The sequence below is a fragment of the Narcine bancroftii genome, chromosome 3 (genome assembly GCF_036971445.1).
Source record: "Narcine bancroftii isolate sNarBan1 chromosome 3, sNarBan1.hap1, whole genome shotgun sequence".
Classification (NCBI taxonomy): Eukaryota; Metazoa; Chordata; class Chondrichthyes; order Torpediniformes; family Narcinidae; genus Narcine; species Narcine bancroftii.
The window spans coordinates 297,843,475-297,863,092 of NC_091471.1; the positions used below are offsets into that span (position 1 = coordinate 297,843,475).

Consider the following 19,618-nt stretch of genomic DNA (forward strand, 5'->3'; position numbering starts at 1 on the left):
CAAAAAAGAAAACCACCTTAATCCTGTCATTCAGGCCTGAATTAGAGTGCTGAAGGGCAGCTTTCCAGAGGACCTGTCAGCAAGCTCATTAAAGTAAATGAAGTCAATAAAATACATGTTGTTAAAAAGGAAAGTCTGCAGATGCTAGTGCTGGAGAGACTTAGCAGGTCATGGGCATCTATTGGAAGTAAAGGGTAACCAACATTCGTCAAAGTCTGAGCAAATAAAAATGGGGGGGGGGGAAGGGAGGAATGAGGAAGGGGCAGGAGCAGGGAGCAGGCCAACAGGTAAGAAGTGGATAGAAATGGGAAAACAGAAGGTGAGAAGTGAGGGGAAAGGAGGTAGCTTTGAATGGAGAGGGAAGTGGGTGGGGAGTCAGAGGAAAGGAGGCAGAGGGCCAGGGAAAGAGAGGGACTCAGGGGTTTAATGGGAACTGGAGCTAATGTTAATGGTCTCTGGTTGGAGAGCTCCCAGATGGAAAAATTAGGTGTTGTTCCTCCAATTTGTGGATGGCTGCAGTTTGGCAGGGCTAGAGGCCATGGTCAGACATGTTGGTGTGGGAATGCTGTGTGGAATTAAAATGGGTGGTTGGTGGGAAGATCCCTGTCATTGGAATGGACAAATCTAAGGTGCTCAGCAAAATGACCTCCCAGTCTGCGTCCAGTCTAATGTAAAGGAGGCTGCAATGGGATGCTCAGATGCTGTAGATGACCCCAGCAGGTCCACAAGTGAAAAGTTGCTCCCTGCCTCCGAGACTCCATCATGCACTCAGCCTTTCCCACAAATCTCTCCCTCGGTACCTATCCCCGTGACCGCAGGAAATGCTTCACCTCCTCCCTCACCACTATTCGGGGAACCAAACAGCCTTTGCAACTGATGCAACTCTCTAAATGAAACAGGCCTTGTGCTCTATTAGGTGGCTCTGACGCTTTGACCCAGATTTGGTGTTCATCTGGGAAGGAGCAGGTCGCGGAGAACACCAGCTTAACACATCCATGCCCCTTTCCCCAACGGACTGGGTGACTGATAAACGGAAATCCACACCTTCCTCCTTCGATGCAGAAGATGCAAAAGTCACCAGATCCATCAGTAATCAATCAGAGGAACGCTCTTGGCTCGGTAAACTTAAACATTTGGAAAAAAATGTCATCCTGCGACTCACGTTTCCTTTTCGAAGAAAGAAATGCTTTTGAAGTTCAGGGTAGGGATTTATTCTGGTTGCAAATTACTAACAAAAGTAATTCCTGGTGTTAATAATAAAAAATAACTACAGGAGAATCCAAAAGTGAATGGCAGCCGTAGAGAATATGGAGAGATGGGAACAACAGCCACTTTGTTGTTGGTGGGAAAGGCAAGGAAAATTTTCAGATAGATTTCCAGTAGAGGTGATTGATTTTATCTGAGGATTCTAAGCAGACTGAGGTATACAGCATAAAAAAAACTGAGAATATGGCAGATCATTGAAGAATTCAAAATTAATTCACAACAACATTGTTTCAACAAGCCCATGATCAATTTATAGCCCCTTTCACACATGCTAGTGGTTCCAGGAATTAACCGCGAATCGGCTTTTAAAGTGTCTAGTGTGAAAGCAAAATCAACTCAAGGCTGGTGTCAGATGATGTCATCTCTCGTCGTGGACTGATGGCCTCAACCCCTAGTTCAATCCCTGGCATCTGCAGAAGCTGGCATTACAATCAGGCAAGTGTGAAACAACAGGTAATTGCATTGCGGGATTGAAATGGCCCAAGTTTTTGCGCGAGTGCAGGTATGTGAAGGAAGAAAAGATTAGAATGAGGGTATAAACATTGCTGTGGGAAAGATGCAGTGGGAGAGAGAAAGGAAATCAATAACAATAAATATAATAGTGGACAATTTTTAAACAGCATGGGAAAGTTATTAGCGCTATAGTGTACAATTTAGAAAGATTGTGGGGAAAAAGAAACAGTGGACCTGAATTCCCAGAATGCTGAGTGACAGAGAAACCTGTCCATGAATGCTCTGTTCAGACAGCCCTTTCTCTGCCACACGGAAGTTTGAGAGGAAAGGTCCACCATCACCTTTTCCCACGGTATTTATAAATTGCACGGGATAATGCTACCAACTTTCCTACGCTGTATAAATTGTGTGTGAAAGCACTACCAACTTTCCCATACTGTTTAAAAATTGTCTGCTATTGCTATTTATTGCTAGCACTTTCCCACGGTCCCTTATGAAGATTTATATAGGTCAGAACAACAACAGGAGATGTGCTATACATAAAGCTTAATTATGTCATAATTAGACATGATTAATTTTGTTCAAATATAAGATGATAATACATTGATCAGGATTTAAGGCAGGTCCACCATCACTCGATGTGACATGACGTCACCAGTAGAAAGTAGAACAGTCCTAACCCCGGGGATGACTCCTTGCAAGTGTGAAAGCATTCAGTGTCCCAGTTAACAGTGGTCGTGTGAAAAGCTAAACCCCCATTCCTATTCAGCGTCCTTGGCCAATTTAGTGGGATGCAAGTGTGAAAGGGGCTTATGTAACAGGCTGCAGTCAGAAGCAGATCACATTGATTCATTCAGACGAGAATTCGATCAGTGATAAGGTGGACAGTCACAGTCCTTTTCCTAGGGTAGGGGGAATTCAAAACTAGAGGGTACAGGCTTAAAGTGAGACAGGAAAGACCTAAAGTGGACCTGAATGGTCACATTTTCATCCAGAGGGTGATGGGCGTTCAGAGGGATCTGTTGAGGTGGGGACAATTGTGACATTGCAAGGCCATTAAGACAGGCACTTGGAATGGGGTTTTGGTGGGATAGAGGGCAAGAATACAAATGGAACTCTCACAGATGGACAATCTGGTCAGCATGCACGAGTTGGGCTGAAGGGCCAGTTTTCACAGCATATAGGTTGATGATGCCTTCAATTGTACAAACAATTTGGTTCATGACGTGTGATAGGTAGCATCATAGACTTGGGAGGAGCAGGTTCCCAAAGTCCATCACCACGGGGGATAATCTTGCCTCATGACTAGTGGGTGACTTCACTGTTGCTTTTGTCATGTGAGCAGAGTGAACTGAAAGGTTAATTCTGGCCAGTCACAGGTTCCTGTAGGGTTCTCCAACTGGAAGGGATGCCGGAAATTGGTTAACGAAACTGCTGTTAATGGTTCATAGCGGCCAGCTCAACACCTTTACAGCGCAAGTGATCAGGACCAGAGTTCAAATCCCACGCTGTCTGTAAGGAGTTTGTACGTTCTCCCCGTGTCTGCGTTGATTTCCCCCCGGAGGCTCCAGCTTCCTTCCACTGTTCAAAACGTACCAGGGGGTGTGTTAATTGGGTTTAAATTGGGCGGCACTGACTTGTGGGCTGAAATGGCCTGTTTTCATGCTGAATGTCTAAATAAAATTTAAAAAATTTAAACCAGTTAAAAGTGCCTGAGTGAACTTTATATAAAGTTGTGGGATCATTCAAGCTATCAATTCAAGGATAATATTTACAATTAAATCATAGGGATTGATTAAACCCATTGGATTGCACATATTATGCAAGGACCAGCAATATTCTCCTGCTTCAATTGAAGTGCACATGCTTGGAAATCCTTGGCTAAAAGCTGAGCTCAATTTTGGACTTTTTAATGGTTCCTTCCTCCAGTGCCAAAGTGGCTGGGATAAAGTTCAATCTGGGATTAAATCAAGTATTAAATCTGTCCTGTTCTAACAGAGTCCATGGCAGTACCTATATCCCAACATTCACACCTTCACCTTCACCTTGCCACAATGAAACTTCCTTAAAAAAATCATAAAATTATGGAATTGCCAATTATTACAGCCACATAAACAAAATACCATGTTAAGTTATGTCAATCTCCAAAAATAGTATTCTGGATCATTGTATTTTTTTGCAGTCTGTTTTTAACCTGCTGCCACAATATGCATCGAATTGCCTATATGTGGAGATAAGTTGCCTTTCAGTCTAAATATCAAGTTCTTTAACAAACAGATAAAATCAATGTGGCCAAATTCTGCTCATCAGTCCTGAGAACAGGCAGAAATACTTCTGTAAACTGAATTGAGTTAAGGTAAGATCTAAATGCCACTAATTTATGCAGAATATTTCTTGTTTTGTGGACTGGAAAGTGAATGGAGATGTGTTAATTACTTGTGATGGTCACTGCTTGAATTAGTTAAGATTTAGTACCGGGTTACAAACATCTAGGTTACGAACAACTCGTACTTACAAACGGCCTGTTCCCCAATTTGTGCATGCGTATAAAGGCGCATAGCGTGCATGTGCATTAGGCCCCAATTCATGCACGTGCACCTCATGAGCGCTAAGTAAGAACTGTTTCGTCTTGCATACAAATTCGGCTTATGGACCCAGGTAACAGAACTCGTTCGCAATCTGGGGACTGGCTGTAATCTTGAATAGGGTACGACGAATTCATGGTGATTGCATTGTGTCACAGGGTGGAGGCAACCTGGCTCCTGACACCATTTCTCAGCTCCTAGCCAACCCAGGCTTGTTTAGTGAGGAAATGAATGCAACCAAAATGTTTCTTTGGATGAAGTGACTCAGTGTCCAACCTCCTCGACCCAGATGTTGGGTAGATGGACAGCAATGTTGGCAGGATCAAGAGAAGGGCGATTTATGGGAAAGACATTTGAGAAGAACAAAGTAAGTTAAAAAAAAATTCATGTCACAGAAAAATGTTGGGGTTTAATATTTGGATTTTGTTACCTCAACCTGTGACAACATGACAACCTGTGACAACATGACAACCTGTGACAACATGACTTTAGACATATAGTATCTTTAGAGCAGTCATTCTTTTAAGTGGAAAAACCAGTCAAATTACATCAAACACTGTCTCGCAATCTGCAATGTTGTCAATTTAGTGGGGTTGGAAAAATAATTCTATATCAGGTCAAGCTCTTTGTTCTTTTTTTACAGAATCTTCAAAATATCCCGAGGGGATGACTAGGTTCTGGAATATGGGATTGGTGATAATACTGAGGTGCAGATTAAACAGGTTAGGACTTTATTCTCTGGTGTAGAAGAATGAGGGGAGATTTGATAGAGGTTGACAATGTCATGATGGGTCCAGATAGAGTAAATGCAAGTAGGCTTTTTCCACTGAGGTTGGGTGAGATACAAACTAGGAGACAAGTTAAGAGTGAAAGAGGAGAAGTTTAGGGGGAACATTAGGGGAGATTTCTTTGCACAGAGTGGTCTTAAATGGTGGGTGCAGGCTCAATTTTAACATTTAATAAAAATTTGGACAGGTACATGGATGGGATGGGTCTGGAAGGGTATGGATGATGAGCAGGTCAATGGCAGGAATGTGGGTGGAATGGTTGGAATGAGGGAGAAATGGTGAGAAGGTGGGGGGCATGTGTGATGAGGCTGAATAACAGTTCAGCACAGACTAGAAGAGCCAAAGGGCTCTTTCTGCGCTGTAGAGATCTACGGTTCTTTGGTTTTCTTTTCTTTTTAAAATAATTTTATTGATTTTAATGAAGAGCTTATACAAACAAAAAAGGTACAATTCAGGAAGATGATATGGACACTTACACAAACTAAATAAGACATTCTGTAAATCACTTGCATAATTCATATTCTAAATAGTATTTTAGAATAAAACTATAATAATCAAAAAAAAGGAAAGAAAATAGTCAAGGAGAAAAACTCAATCCCCTTACCTAAGCGTGTTGTCACATGCTACACATGATTTGGTATTAAAAGAAAAACAAAAGTTAAAAAAAAAATAGTTTAAAGAACATGGCAAAGATACAAGTCAGACAATTTAATTACACTGGAGTAAAATTATAAAGTAAGAAAGTGAGTCATAAATGACCCCCATAACTTCTGGAATCTTATATCTGAATTATTAATTGAATAATGAATCTTTCCCCTGTTCAAACTAAACATGATGTCATGCAACCAGAGATCATGAACAGGTGGGGCATTTAAGCAAAATCGAACGCCTTGCCAGAGAGGCAAAAGAAATAGCATGATTCTAGACCAGAGAGAGCGATAAAATGGTTTTAAGGTAACATCTGCTCACTCCTGTATTGAAGTGAGAGTCTAAATTACATGCTCATCTCACTCGGAGAAGAGTTACCTCAGCTGTGGCTACGTGGGTGGTTTTGGTTCAATGTACAAGGCTACAATGACCAGATGCCCAGCTTCTTCACGCTAATGATCTACAAGTGGACTTCACCCTTTTGTTGTCTAGGCAAAGGGGAAACACAACGAGATGTGGCAATGTTAAGACGTGGTCATTCAGACCACCACTGTGAAGTCCAGCATCCCAAGTCTAAACTCTATTGGCATTTCCCCAAAAGATTTAGAAAAAAAACATAATTTGTTTAAAAGCATTGTTTGAAATATACTTGCATTAAATGACAATATAAAATCATTTTGGATAAGTTCGCAAGTAAAAAATCATGACAAACTATGATAGAATTTTATAGCACAAGTGAAATCAATTCAGACCATGAGAAATGTTCTGTTTACACAACTGTAAAATAATCATTAATTGTGTGTGTTTGTGTGTGTGTGTGTGTGTGTGTGTGTGTGTATATGTGACCTTGAGTAAATCAACGACAGGCAGCTGGAATGAGGGTGATGTACAGTTTTTAAAGTACTTTAAATGCTTAAGTATCTCTTTGAAGTCCTTCTCTCAGTATGCACTCAGATTACGACTGCTTTATTTTAACATGCATATGTGACCTTTTTGGAATCTGGGCAACATCGTGCATTGAAATGACTTGGTTTCATTTACAGTGTTATACTCTTCAATGGAATAAAATCAGTTTCACCATTTCTCTTATGACAATATCTTATTCCTTTTCTCATCAATCCCATCTGGATACAGGGGAAGATCCAAGATATTTGAACACCACCTTAATTCCCACCAATTTCCAATTAAATATTCTCCTTCCATTTTGCAGTAAAGTCTCTAACTACTTCGACATTCTCTTCAATCCTTTGTGGAATACTGGAATGTTACTGCGGCAAAGTTAATAACTGGGTAGAGCAAAGACTATAGAGTGAATTCTGTCATTTGCTTTCTCTTTTCATTTCCAGTTATCTGTCTGAGATCTATCATGAGAACATAAGAAATAGGAGCAGGAGTGAGTCTTCCAGCCCGTCGGACCTGCTCCGCCATTCAATGAGATCATGGCCGATCGGACGATACGCTCATCTCCACCTACCTGGCTTTTCCCCGCATCCATTAATTCCCTGAGTTTGTAAAATATCTATCCAACATTGCCTAAGATATATTCACTGAGGTCGCCTCCACTGCTTCAATGGGCTTTGAATTCTACAGATTCACCACCCTCTGGGAAAAACAATTCCTCCTCAACTCCAACCTAAATATACTACCCTGAATCTTGAGGCTATATCCCCTAGTCTCCCCCTTGAATGGAAATAATTTAACAACCTCTATCTTATCTATGCCTTTCATAATTTTTAATGTTTCTATGGGATCCCTTCTCATTCTTCTAAATTCCAGTGAGTACAGTCCCAGATGACTCATAGGCTAACCCCCTCATCTCTGGAATCAATTTCAAGTCATCCAGTGCCCCTCAATAACATCTCCTTAGCTCAGCCTAGCTGTTGAAGATCTGCTGGTCACATCCTCCTGCTCTGCATTTTGCAACTCCTACATTAATTTGTCTATATTTTCCCTCTCTCACTGCTTTGATTCACTCGTTGACCTAATAATAACAGATTTCTCTGGTTACCCTGGGTTACCCGGACACATCCCTTTCTCCACCCTCCCTGTAGCTTAACACTCTGCTTTCCCCTCCTTCCCAGTTCTGACGAACGGTCGTTGACCTAAAACCCAGTCTCTGTGTCTTTCCCCAGAGATGTGGTCTAACCTGCTCAATATTTCCAGAAACTTTCTGCTTTTCTTTTAGATTTCTGCTTTTATTTTAGGGTGGCACGGTAAGTGTTGCGTTAGCCCATGGCATTGCAGCGCCAGCGACCTGAGTTCGAATCCGGCATTGTCTGTCAGGAGTTTGTATGTAACCTTTCTCCACGTGTCTGTGTGGGCCTCCTCCTGATGCTCTGGTCTCCTCCCACCCTCCAAAATGTACCACGGTTGTAAGTTAATTGGGATATTTGGGCGGTATAGGCTCATGGCTGGAAGGGCTTGTTACAGTGGTCTTTGTTTAAATTTAAGCTTAAACATTTAAATTTAATTAAAAATTTCTAGCATCTGCAGCTTTTTTATAATTTAAAAAAAATATAATCAGTATGGATTATAGCTGCCAAATTTAGCATATACGTCATGGATCCTCCACAAGATACTCCACTAGTCAATGCCGAAGAAACTCAGCAGGTCAAACAGTGAACTTGATAGAGTAAAGATAAAGATACATAACCAATGTTTCAGGCTTGAGCCCTTCATCAAAGTATGAGCAAAATTCAGAACCTCAGGCACCTGCCTACATTTTGCTCATTACTTGATGAAGGGCTCAAGCCCGAAACGTTGATTATGTATCTTTATCTTTGCTATATAAAGTACGTTGTTTGACCTACTGAGTTTCTCCAGCACTGCCTTTTTACTTCAATTATGGTGTTTTCAGACTTTCCTGTTTTACTCCATGTCGTCTCCCCAAGCTACCTCTATTTGACTTTGCTCGGCCCATATCCTTTGAAATATTTCCTGTCCATCTACCTGACAAAACGTCTTTTAAATTGTCTCCACCTCTATTCACTTCTTCTGCTTGGTCGTTCCAGACAACCACCATCCTCGGTGTGAAGAAGGTGACCCTCCCCTCCCCCCCAGGTCCCCTTTAAATCTATGCCCTCTAGTTTTAGATTTCCCAAAAAGACTATGCCTATTTATCTCAACTAAGCCCCTCAAGGCATTATAAACCTCAAAAGATCATCCCTCAGCCTCTTTTTATCCAGCCTATTTGCCAGTCCTGCTTGTGAATCTTTTTTGCACCCTTTCCAGCTTAATGGTGCCTTTCCTATAATTGGGTGACCAGAAATGCACACTATACTTCTTCCAAAATGTCCTGCAGCACTCAAGATTCTGTGCATGAAATGTGAACTGGCACCTCGCCATAGGAAATGGGATTAACGTGCCTTGTTGGAAGATGAGACTCCCCAAAACTGCTCTGTCCAGCATGCCCAGGATGACCTTAAAACCTGGACAGTGCTTGCAGGCCTGAAAGGATGCTAACTTTAGCTCAGCTGAATGAGAAAGAGACGCATGCCTCAAATTGTGTTAAACAATGAGGCCTGCAGACCTTGGGACTGGAGTGCAAAACGTGCTGGTGAAATCGGCAGTTCACGCAGTATCGCTAGGAAGTGAAGGGTAACTATTGAAAGGTGTGGGCCCTTCGTCAAGGTATGAACAAAAAGCAGGCAGGCTCCTGAATAAAAAGGTGGAAGGATGGGGGTGGAGGAGGGAGAAAGGTCTGGGGGAGGAGCACAGGGAAGAGGTCACAAACATGCCAAAAGATATTCCATCTTTTTTATAGAACAGATTTTCTGACTGGAAAGCTTCAGTGTTTGGGGACCAAAAAGCCTGCTGTTCAATATTTGCATGGTCCACATTAGTAGCACCTCTATTCATTTTTACTTCTTCTTGTACACCATTTAATATTAGAATCCTAAGGACACAGTCCCTCAGCGAAGGGTAGTATCTGGTAGCATTCAGCTCAACAGTCAAAAGCTTAAGTCTTGCTCAGACTGTGCACATACAACTCAAAGTTCAGAGCACAGAGTATATGGATGTGCTTATCAAGGGGGATGCTTTGCATAGTTGGATGACCAATCACGGCCTGGTATGGGGAAACCAATACCCCTGAGCGCAAACCCCTGCAAAAGGTAGTGGACACAGCCCAGGACATCACAGGCAAAACCCCTCCCCGCTATCGAGAACACCTACAGGGAACGCTGCCGTTGGAGAGCAGCACCAATTCATCAGAGATCCGCATCACTCGCTCTGTGCTGGCTGTTAGCATCAGGAAAGTGATATAGATGCCATAAGACTCACTCCACCAGGTTCAGGAGCTGCTGCTACCCTCTCCACCATCAGACTCCTCAATGACAAACTCAATCAGGGACTCATAAAAGGATTCTTACTTTTGCATTTTATTATTTTTTTTCTCTCTATTTTGCACAGTCAGTTTGTTTACATTTCTTTATTTGTTTACAAGTGTATGCTGTGTACATATTTTTTGCAATACCAGCAAGTGGTAATTATATCTCGCCCATAGGTAAAAGAATCTCAAGCTTGTATGTGATGTCACGTATGTACTCTGACGATAAAACCTGAAATTAAAACTCATGTAGAGAATGTGAAATGCAATGCATTTCACTTGAATATGAAGAGCAAACTCCATACATTGATGAATTAAAAATCCTAGCGACTTGTTTGGGTCAGTTTTGTTTACTGGTTACCTTGGCCTGCCTCGTTGTACTCTGTCAGTGCCAACTTCGTTGTTACGATTCCAATTTCTCAAGCTGCAATGAATACCTCCTGTGCCCAGCTGCAGTCATTATGCCACCTGCATCCACAGGGATCAGCGTTACACTTGGAAGTATGCCAGATGTCAACTTTGGTTGTTAACAAGACACATTAAATATTGCAAACAGTTCATAATGGATGATTCTGTCTTCAATAAGGCCACACAGAAGCAATTCTTTTTTTCTCCCCGGGTTAGAAAGTTATTAATTGCAACGGAATCAAAAAGGGTTTTAACCCTGCATTCCAAAAAAACAGACTGACCTTTGAATGCCAAACTGATTGGGCATTCCACTCTATTCACGACACCCTTCAACATCCTTTAACTGTAACCCTCATAATACATTCCAGCTTCCTGTCACAATGCTATGAACTTCCTGTTCCAAAAGAGGAAGTATAGAAAGTAAATACTTCACACAAAGTCACAGGCCAAGGTTATGGTACTTGCTCAATCCCAAATGTTTTCTTTGATATCTGTACAGAATGCCATTCATTCTGTTCAAAGCACTTTTTAACTTCAACAAATAGGTATCACTTCAACAAATATATCAATGTTTAAAAATCACAAAGAGTTAAATGAAAGGCACATGAGAGGCGGCAGATGTTCAAATCTGGAGACATGCACAACTTGTTGGAGGAAGTCAGTAGGGCGAGCAGCATCAGTAGGAGAAAAAATGGTCGACGATTCAGGCCAGAATCATTCGTCAGAGTTGAGAGTGTCGAGAGAGAGAATTGGTATAATGAGGATAGGGTGGGAGGGATGTGACCAGGACTGTAGGATTGATAGACCATTGAGAGGTGAACCACCCCATTTTTATCCATTTCCCACCCCCCCCCCACCAATAATCCTCATGCCCTTTGGTTCCTTCCTCCCACCGCTATATCCCACTTTGGATTCTTCCCCTCTCTCTTCCCCCTCGGTTCTGCTTTCTCATTGCATTTCGATTGTCCCCATCTCACTATCAGATTGCACACTGTCAGCCTTTGCCCCCACCTTGGCTCATCTTCCTCCACCTCACCCCTTTGCTCATCTTGCTTCTCTCTCTGTCTGGTATCTGCCAATTAGCTGCTTCTGTCTGCCATCCTTCGCCTCCCTTTGGTCCACCAATCTCCCAATGGCCCCGGTCCCACCCTTCTCTCCCCTCCACCCTCTCAGTCCTGACGAGGGGCTCCCGCTCACAATGTCAACCCATTCCCTTACTCCCATGGACTGGGTGAATTCCTCTAGCAGATTGGGTGTTCCTCCAGTTAAATGAAGGTAGGGTGTAGATGGTTACTTCTTTGGGGGCTCGGTGGTTTTTATTTGTTCATCCTCAGGATTTGGCCATCATTGGGAGTACTCCCCATCCCAAATTGCATTTGAATTGATTTGCCAACGAAACCATTTCAGAGTCCATTTTGTTCATGGGTCTGCCATTACACGTCGACCAGTCTGGGTAAGGAGGGGAGGTTGCCTCCCTTGTAGGACATTAGTGAACAAATACAACAGTTATCATTAATGAGTAACTCAGATCACTGGCTGAATTTGAATTTGACAGTTGTACAAAATGTTGGAGGGACCCAACTTGGAGTTCTTTGCGCAGTTACTGGAAGAATGTCAGAATCTGAATTTATTGCCATGAACATGCATCACGAAACTTGTTGTTTTGCGGCAGCATTGCTGTAAATTACATAAAAACATTAGTGCAAAAGAAAAGCGAGGTCATGTCTGTGGTTCCTTGACGATTCAGAGGTTTGATAGAAGGGGGAAGAAGCTGTTTTTGTGCCGCTGGGTGTTCGTCTTCAGGCTCCTGTACCTCCTTCCTGATGGTAGCAGTGAGCACCTGCGTGGTGAAGGCCCTCGAGGATAGAGGCTGTTTTCTCGAGGCACTGCCATTTATAGATGCCCTCAATGGAGTGAAGACTGATGCTGTGATGGCACTGGCCAAGTTCACAACTCTCTGCAGCCTTTTCCCATCCTGTGCATTAGCACCTCGACACCAGACCATGATGCAACCAGTCAGAATACTCTCCATGCTACACTTGTATAAATTTGCAAGTCTTTGGCGACAGGCCTGATGTCCTCAAACTCCTAATGAAATATATCATCTGGTGAGACTTCTTCGTGATTGCATCGACATGGAGGCCCCCAAGTAAAATCTTCAGAGATGTGTAGACCCAGGAATATGAAGTTCTTAACCCTCTCCACCGCTGATCTCTCGATGAGGACTGGTTTGTGTTCTGAGTTCCTCCTTCAGAAATCAACAATCAGTTCTTTAGTTTTGCTAATGCCCATGTTGGAAGTGAGGCAAAGCAGATTCTCCAGGATGTCGCTGGGACTGGAGAGTTATAGGGAGAGGTTGGTTAGACTGGATCTTTATTCTCTAGAGCAGCCATTCTCAATGGCAGCTGTTCGGGCACCCCTGAGGGCCACAGCACATTTACAGGGAGGGGGATGAACTGAAATCATAAAATATATTTAATTTTTTTATTTAGTCATTAAGAAAGAAGTACAGAAGAAACCAACTAAACTTGACTGCTTCACAAGGAGGTGGGGGGGGTGCATAAACTCTGAGCAGAGCCCTAGGGGGGGGGGGGTCACACCAAAAAAAAGGTTGAGAATGGCTGCTCTGGAGAGTAGGGGGTTGAGTGGTGTTGATCTTACAGAGGTTTATAAAAATCACAAGGAGCCTGGTTAAAGTGAATGAGTCTATTTCCAAGGGTAAATGATTAGAATCATGGAAAATTACAGCACAGAAACAAGCCTTTCAGCCCATCCAGCCCATGGCAAACTAGATTCGAGAATGCGAGGACATAGGTTTAAGGTGAAAGGGAAGAGATAAAAGATGGATGTGAGGGGCAATATTTTCACTCAGAATGTGGTTTGCATCTGGAACAACTGTCAGAGGAAGCTGTATAAGCTGTATAACGTTCAAAAGGCATCTGGACAGATGTGTGGATATAGAGGATGTAGAAACCTCCAAACCGGCCGATGTGTAATGCCAGACCCATGAACAAAGTGGACTCTGAAATGGTTTCGTTGGGAAATCAATTCAAACGCAATTCGGGATGGGGAGTAAAGTACCCCCTCCTAAATTCAGGCCTGTTCCGTGCTGCAAGACTCAAGGACTGTAGATGCCATGGTGGTATGTGAACTTAGGTTTCTGGAGGGAGTTTGCGCCTCAATAACTCAGTCATTCCACTTTTACTGTCTCCAGCTGCAAAGGGTAAATTGCCACGATTTCTGCAATGGGGATATTATTTGCACATGAACTGAGGCCAGGAACATATGTTGAAATGACATGAGTGGAGTTAATGCCCTCATGATCACACACCAATATTTTGTAAATTTGCGCAGAAACGACTCCCTTGGACAAAACAATGCTCGCTTCAGAATGTTTGACCTTCCTGTCTCACCACAGTTATTATTCCAAGGAGTAGTCCTTCACAAGAATCCCACTATACTAACAAAATATTAACATCCAACCTCAGAATAAATCATCCCTAAACAGATTTTCACCACAAGAGACAACAATTCAAGCTTCTGGAATAACACCAAACTAAAAGCCTTCCAGGATGCTTATTAATTAAATATCTGCAAGCCGCTAATTTGCAAACTGAAGGAGAGATAAATTACAGGGGAAGCGATGACTAAGTAGATCATTAGTATCCACATGGAGGAAACCACTGATGTGTGTTTTAGGAGACCAGTGTTTGCATCTAATTAGTTCGATTAATATAACAGTGACAGAAGCAGACGCAACAGGGGCAGTCAGATGGAAGTGCTGCTAAAATTGTGAAAGTGGTGGATTTCGGAAATAGTCCGAATTTTTTATGCTGCCTGGTATGAAAGAGAGATAGTTGTAATATTTGTTGCATTCTCAGCAGTTTCTAAGGCTGCTGGAAGAAAGGTTAATGAATTCATGTAGAATATTATCCTCCATCAAAGACAAAACTATATTTTATGGAAAAGTCCTTTCAGACTACAAGTTGCCTCCTTCATGTTAAGTCAGGCTCAGAAAAACAAAATATCTATGTATACAATCAAAAATAATGTGCTGGGGAAAGAACCAGCTTGGTTTAACCCTTTGTGGAGCAGAACACTGTTTCAGCTTCAATTTAAGAATCAGCCATCAACTTAAAAGGCTGCATTTTTGGAGTTTCAGTGATGTAATGCTCACCTTTTCTATTAAACTGATAATTAAAATACCGTTTTCCGAGAGATAATTTAAGATAGTTCAGTGGCCATTAAACGGACGAGGACATTCAGATAGATTAACTACAATGACCTTTGCTTCATTGTGCATTCATCATGACTCTGTGGCTTAATTCAAATTACTTTTTAATTAACATTCCAGTCACATGTAAAACATCATATTGCTTTACCGAAGCCGAGACATTTTTTTTCTTGACACCAAACAGACTGCAAGAATTTTCATTGTGAAATACGTATTTGTAGCACTTGTGGTAGGGATGTCACTGGGGGCTGCACTGAATGCGTATAAACAGAGAGTCAGAGAGCCCAACCTGCCCACACTGACCAAATGTCCCACCCACACTGGTCCCACCTGCCTGCGTTTGGCCTATATCCCTCTAAATTAGTGGCTTTCAAACTTTCTCTTTCCATTCACATACCACTTTAAGTAATCCCTATTCCATAGGTGCTCTGTGATTAGTAAGGGATTGCTTAAGGTGGTATGTGGGTGGAAAGAAAAAGTTTGAAAACCAGTGTTTTAATCGTACTTAATTCACTTGTTACGTGCACGGTTTCAGAACTCCAAAGCAAATGGGCCAATGACAATTTTTCTCAAGCAAAATATTTCAGTAACAATTGGGTCTAGAGCAGTGATCCTCAACCTTCCCTTCCCACTCACATCCCACCTTAAGCAATCCCTTATTAATCACAGAGCACCGATGGCATTAGTTAAGTGGAATGAAAAAGTTTGAAAACCATTGTTCTAAACCCATCCAATCCACATATCAATCCAATTTTTTTCTTATCAAATTTCAATAGTACCTGACTCAACCACCTCTTCTGGCAGCCAGTTCTAGCCACCACCCTCTGTGTGAAAAAAGTTACCTCTCAGGTTCCTATTAAATCTCTTCCCCTCCCTCACCTTAAATGTATGTTCTCTGGTTACTGATTCCCTTACTCTGGATAAAAGACTCTGCTTTCATCTAATCTATTCGTCTCATGATTTTGTACACTTCTATGAGATCATCTCTCACTTTTAAAGACCTCCGAGGATCTGTCCTGGAGCTCCATGGAGATTCGGTATGTCATTGAAGATTCGTGTACACTTCTCCAGGTGTACTGTGGAGAGCATTCAGACTGGTTGCACCACTGCCTGGTATGGAGGCACCAACTCTCAGGACAAGAATAAACTCCAGAGGGTTGTTTACTCGGCCTGCGACATCCCAGGCATCAGACTTCACTCCTTCGAGGACATCTACACGAGGTGGTGTCTTAAAAAAGCAGTCTCTATCCTCAAAGACCCCCACCACCCAGGCCATGCCCTCTTCACTCTGATACCATCGGGAAAAAGGTACAGGAGCCTAAAGACGAGGACCCAGCAGCACAAGGACAGCTTCTTCCCCGCTGCCATCAGATTCTTGAATGATCAATGAACTAAGACACTGCCTTACTTTCTGTGCACTATTATATTTTTAAATAGTAATGTTGTAATATGGTTATAATATGAATATTTGCTCTATGAAGCTGCCACAAAACATCAAATTTCATGACTTGTTCATGACAATAAATTCTGATCCTGAGTTCTGTAGAGCTGACAGGTCCCATACCAATCAGCACGCACTCATGACCATGCTACCACCATCCTCTTTCAATGTCCTTCTTCCAGCATCTACACGTGCCCCCTTACCCACATCCAGTCACAACCTCGGTCTCCCACACCGCCTCTCACCAATCCAACCATTTTCTATGGATTTCCTGATAGCCTATCACAACCCTGTTTACAAGCAATTTTGGGCTGGAATCCACCTTCATTGGTCGATGCTGCAAGTTCCTCCAGCAGAGTGTGATTTGACCTGTTTAAGGCTGGCCTCAACTAAAACTGCCATTCCATTAACCACCCTTTACCAAGGGAACCGGGGACTAGAACAGAACTTCCACCTCATTGACTGCTGAAGCTCACCCCTAATTCGGAATAAAGGGTTTGGTGGAGTGGTGAAGGACATGTTGACTTCCGGAGCAACAGGTTTCTGAAGACAGGAGCAAAGTCATTTTAATATTCTTATACTCGAGGTACTGGAGACTGCAGATGCTGAGATCTGGAGCAACAATCTGTTGGATGAACTCAGTGGGCCGAGCAGCATTCTTGGGGGAAGAAAAGAATGGTCAATGTTTTGGGTTGGAGCCCTTCATTGAGACTGAGCGCAGAGGGAAGATCGTCGGTAATAATACAGAGAAGATGGGTTGGATAGAGGCTAGGTGGGGATTGAGGAATCCCCAGGGGAAGGGGAAAAATGGGGGAAATGGGTGAAGAACGTGATGGAAGAGAGAGAGAGAGAGAGCTGATTACCAAAATTGTAAAGACAATTTTATGGGGCCCTGAGGAGACTACACCTGAACAACATGATTTTAGTTTCCTTATGCAAGAGAGGATATTTTTGGCACAGACGGAGTGCAGCAAAGGTTGCTGGGAAGACAGGACTTGAGAATGAAGAGGGATGTGAGGGGATCGAACTGAAACGTTGAAGCGTAGAAAATTCTGAGGTTCATTGTACATTCATCCTTTTGAGTGATTTTTATCTCAAGAAAGTTAAAGATCAGGGTATAGAATCACTGCCTTCTCATCCCCAGTTATCTAACTGTTTCTATTTTCTGAAGGCGCCACTAAAATGTTTATGCAAACCATTGGAACTTAATAGAGACAGTGATCATTTCTAGAGGCACAGCTCTGAGCTTTATTATTCCTGTGGTATTAGTTACATTTTCTGATCTACAAGGTGACACTTTGTAAAGATTTCACTTACTGGAGCTTCACTCTCTGGTTAATTGATCCACTGGACAGTCTATGTACCGTACTGCATTGCTATTGATTATAGCCTTCACAAATGGCTTTCAACAAGACAGAAGGAAGAGGGAACCTTTCAATAGAAGTGGTTTCTCCTCCGCCGAGGTTTCCCACTCCATACATGAGTTAATGCAGCACATAGTCAAATCTCTGCACATCTGCTGAAGAAGTAAGATATTGTGAAGGACTGTGGTGCACTTTCAGGTTTCCTTGGTGCCCATGGACCATCACACCTTATGAAGGCGAGGGAGCTTGAAATTCAGCAACCCGATCTTTCTCGCCACCAATCCAGTGCCCAGCCAACTTGTTAGCAAAATAAGTAGGAATTCTGCCTGAGCCATAGGATAAAGAATCTCCGGGTTGCATGTGATATCATGTATGTACTCTGACAATAAATCTGAACTTTTAACTTTGACAGCTACCCTCTGCTCTTTTCTTCATTTGCTAAGTATCTGGAGCTTTCATTTAACAGCTCAAATACGTGCTCTTTGAGTATACTGACCCATTATCTAAAGTTGTACTTGGCCCTGATCTAACAAGGTTGTGCCAATACCCTGATGCATAAAAGGCAATTGAACAACTGAAAAGTGGCAAAGCAGCAGGTATGGATGGAATCCCCCCCAGAGGTCTGGAAGGATGGAGGCAAAGCTCTGCATACCAAACTGCATGAGTTTTTCATGCTCTGCTGGGACCAAGGAAAGCTGCCTCAGGACCTTTGTGATGCCATCATCATCACCCTGTACAAAAACAAAGGCGAGAAATAAGACTGCTCAAACTACAGGGGAATCACGCTGCTCTCCATTGCAGGAAAAATCTTCGCTAGGATTCTCCTTAATAGAATAATACCTAGTGTCGCCGAAAATATCCTCCCAGAATCACATTGTGGCTTTCGCGCAAACAGAGGAACTACTGATATGGCCTTTGCCCTCAGACAACTCCAAGAAAAGTGAAGAGAACAAAACAAAGGACTCTACATCACCTTTGTTGATCTCACCAAAGCCTTTGACACCGTGAGCAGGAAAGGGCTTTGGCAAATACTACAACGCCTTGGATGCCCCCCCCAAGTTCCTCAACATGGTTATCCAACTGCACAAAAACCAACAAGATCGGGTCAGATACAGCAATGAGCTCTCCGAACCCTTCTTCATTGACAACGGCGTGAAGCAAGGCTGCGTTCTCGCACCAACCCTCTTTTCAATCTTCTTCAGCATGATGCTGAAACAAGCCATGAAAGACCTCAACAATGAAGACGCTGTTTACATCTGGTACCGCACGGATGGCAGTCTCTTCAATCTGAGGCGCCTGCAAGCTCACACCAAGACACAAAAGCAACTTGTCCATGAATTACGCTTTGCAGACGATGCCGCTTTAGTTGCCCATTCAGAACCAGCTCTCTAGCGCATGACGTCCTGTTTTGCGGAAACTGCCAAAATGTTTGGCCTGGAAGTCAGCCTGAAGAAAACTGAGGTCCTCCATCAGCCAGCTCCCCACCATGACCACCAGCCCCTCCACATCTCCATCAGGCACACAGAACTCAAAACGGTCAACCAGTTTACCTATCTCGGCTGCACAATTTCATCTGATGCAAGGATCGACAAAGAGATAGACAACAAACTCGCCAAGGCAAATAGCGCCTTTGGAAGACTACACAAAAGAGACTGGAAAAACAACCACCTGAAGAAACACACAAAGATCAGTGTGTACAGAGCCGTTGTCATACCCACGCTCCGGTTCGGCTCCGAATCATGGGTCCTCTACCGGCATCACCTACGGCTCCTAGAACGCTTCCATCAACGCTGTCTCCGCTCCATCCTCAACATTCATTGGAATGACTTCATCACCAACATCGAAGTACTCGAGCTGGCAGAGTCCGCAAGCATCGAATCCTTGCTGCTGAAGACCCAACTGCGCTGGGTGGGTCACGTCTCCAGAATGGAGGACCATCGCCTTCCCAAGGTCGTGTTATATGGCGAGCTCTCCACTGGCCACTGAGACAGAGGTACAAGGACTGCTTAAAGAAATCTCTTGGTGCCTGCCACATTGACCACTGCCAGTGGGCTGATATCGCCTCCAACCGTGCATCTTGGCGCCTCACAGTTCAGCGGGCAGC

General features: G+C 43.0%; 1 protein-coding gene across 10 annotated transcripts in view; it reads right to left on the reverse strand.

The window, feature by feature from the left end:
- Positions 1-19,618, reverse strand: part of nfic (nuclear factor I/C) — a 450,718-nt gene that overhangs the window by 33,200 nt on the left and 397,900 nt on the right. Inside the window, exon 13 of one of the 10 annotated variants that reach the window (XM_069928653.1) lies at positions 10,139-10,535. The exons of the other annotated variants lie outside the window; for them this stretch is intronic. Coding sequence (XP_069784754.1) covers positions 10,527-10,535 — 9 coding nt within the window. The 3' untranslated portion in view covers positions 10,139-10,526. Of the gene's footprint in view, positions 1-10,138; positions 10,536-19,618 lie in introns of those variants that run through there. 10 annotated transcript variants of the gene reach the window in all.